This window comes from Apis dorsata, unplaced genomic scaffold, assembly GCF_000469605.1.
Source record: "Apis dorsata unplaced genomic scaffold, Apis dorsata 1.3 scaffold_898, whole genome shotgun sequence".
NCBI classification, from domain to species: domain Eukaryota; kingdom Metazoa; phylum Arthropoda; class Insecta; order Hymenoptera; family Apidae; genus Apis; species Apis dorsata.
Genome location: NW_006264013.1, coordinates 29573 through 31838, shown reverse-complemented (window position 1 = coordinate 31838; position 2266 = coordinate 29573). Strand labels below are relative to the sequence as shown.

The window sequence follows — 2266 nt, the reverse complement described above, 5'->3', positions numbered from 1 at the left end:
TTCAATCGGTTGGGGCTGGTCCAAGCGTACTTCAACAACTGTGCACTCTTCCATTTCCATTTTATGGAGCTCCAGGATTAACATCGTATATTTTTCCAACGCTTTTGGCAGCTACGCACCAAAATCCAGAGGCTACAGCGATTCTTTCTTGCGAATTATCTTATCAAGTAAGTTCATCATTTTATAAATAATTTTCTATTTTTTTTAAATTAAAAATAATTATATAATATTTTTAATTTTATAATATCTTTTTTATTTATATTTTTATTATTTTATTTATTTTTTATTTCATTATTAGATATTATTAGATATTATTTATTATTGAATATTATTCTTGAACCAAAATTATAATTTTGACTAATTTAATATATTCAATTACTAACATTTGCAAAATGAGAAATATAAAAATAAAAAAAAAATATAAAAAAAATCTATTTCACAGCTACTGGAGGAATACAGAAATTCAGATGATGGTAAGCTAAATACATTAGTTCGTTTGCTGAAGGACTCGGCTGGTCTATAACTGTTCCAATTAGGATTCGATTATTGCGCTTAAATTTCTTTAAGTTTTTTCATTATACACAATGAATTTTATGGACGTAATTAATTGCAGAACCATTATTTTTGTTCCGTTCGAAACAAAAGATTCGAGTTGGACGAAAATTGTTGTTAGGTACGTCCATCGTTGAAAAGCTGTTTCACATGTGTCGAGGCTGGTACTCAACCGATATATTGTGTATATTGAATTAACTTCCATTACGCATGGAAGATAATTTTGAAAAATTAAATCAGATTGGCGAAAAAACTGAAAAGCTAAATTTTATATTACGATTAATTATATTCAATAATCAATCAATCGAAGAGTTTTTTGCAGAAAGTGATAATTGCAGAGAAAGTTAATTCAAATGCATCTTTTTTTATTCGAAACGCATTCATATATTGAATCTGTAATGGCTATTATAATTTTATATCCGGAGCTAATAATGCTGCTAATGATTGTCGATTTATAAATTTTTTTTCACATCGCAAAAATATCTTTATGTTAAGAAAATGAAAATTTAATTTTTTTTTTAATTGATCATATTATTTATTATTAATATTGTCGCTTGAAAGAAATAGATGTCAATATTTTTTCAATTAGATATAAATTAAAAATTTTAATATTATTATTTATTTTTAATTATATTTGACAATTCTTAATTATTGAAATTTTGGACGTAAATATAAAATTATTTCTAAATGTTTCTTCATACTCGTATTCTGATATAGTTTTTTTTTTTTGGATATATTCTCGTAAAATTGCTTCATAATATAATACATATAATATAAAACTTAAATTATATTTGAAATATGTTAAAAATAATCTTTCTTTCATATTATTATTTCAATTTATTATTATGACAAATTATCTTCTATCATTGAAATTTATTTTAAAGAATTATCGACAATTTCAGCAGTACTTTGATAAATTATTCCATCTTGTATGAAACTAAATAATATAAGAATATTAATAAAAATATTTGAAAATATTTTTCTATTCGCAAAATAGATATGATATTTTTCTCTATAATAATTTATTACGAGTTCTAGATCTGTAAATAAGATAAGCAAATAATTTTGTGGATTGGCTTTCTTATTTTTTGTGATAAAAAAAAAACACTTTGAGATGATTCTTTTTTTTAGTCAATCGAAAAGTGACTCTTTCTAATCTTAAAATTGGTTTTAAAAACATTATTTACAAATAAAATAATATTTTATACAGTTTTTTGTTTAATTTCTTAATCATTTTTCTTTCTCAATATGATTTCATATGATATCACTTGATAATATTAATGATAAATATTAATTCTTATTATTTTTTTTCTTTCTACAAGTTTTTAGTATTTAGTCCTGAAATATTTATATCGATTGTTTCATAACATTAAATCTCTAAACTGCAAGACGATAAAATTGTAAAATTTAAATAATATCTATATTTATATATATATTTAGAAGTCGATATAGAAGTCTATCATACAGTTGATAAGTAATAATTATATTAACAATTGCTAAAAAAGAATTAGTATAATATATAAGTATAATTATATAATATATAAGTATAATAGTACTAGTTACATCAACTGTATTTACATATTCTGTAAAAGTTTTAAGGTTGAAACAAAAAAGTAAAATCTTAAAATATTTGTAATTTAGGAAATAAATTATAATATTATAATATAAAAAATTGAATTTTTCATATACATATATTTGCTCAAATTATACAGAA

The 2266-nt window shown here is 21.6% G+C and overlaps 1 protein-coding gene across 3 annotated transcripts in view; it reads left to right on the top strand.

Annotated features, from left to right (window-relative positions):
- Positions 1-1024, top strand: part of LOC102673573 (S phase cyclin A-associated protein in the endoplasmic reticulum) — a 43622-nt gene extending 42598 nt beyond the window's left edge. For 2 of the 3 annotated variants that reach the window (XM_031514144.1, XM_031514143.1), the window contains exons 15-16: positions 1-167; positions 443-1024. In XM_031514144.1, coding sequence (XP_031370004.1) covers positions 1-167; positions 443-523 — 248 coding nt within the window. In that variant the 3' untranslated portion in view covers positions 524-1024. The remainder of the gene's footprint in view (positions 168-442) is intronic. The other variant, XM_006623517.2, reaches the window with a different exon arrangement.
- Positions 1025-2266: the final 1242 nt, after the last annotated feature.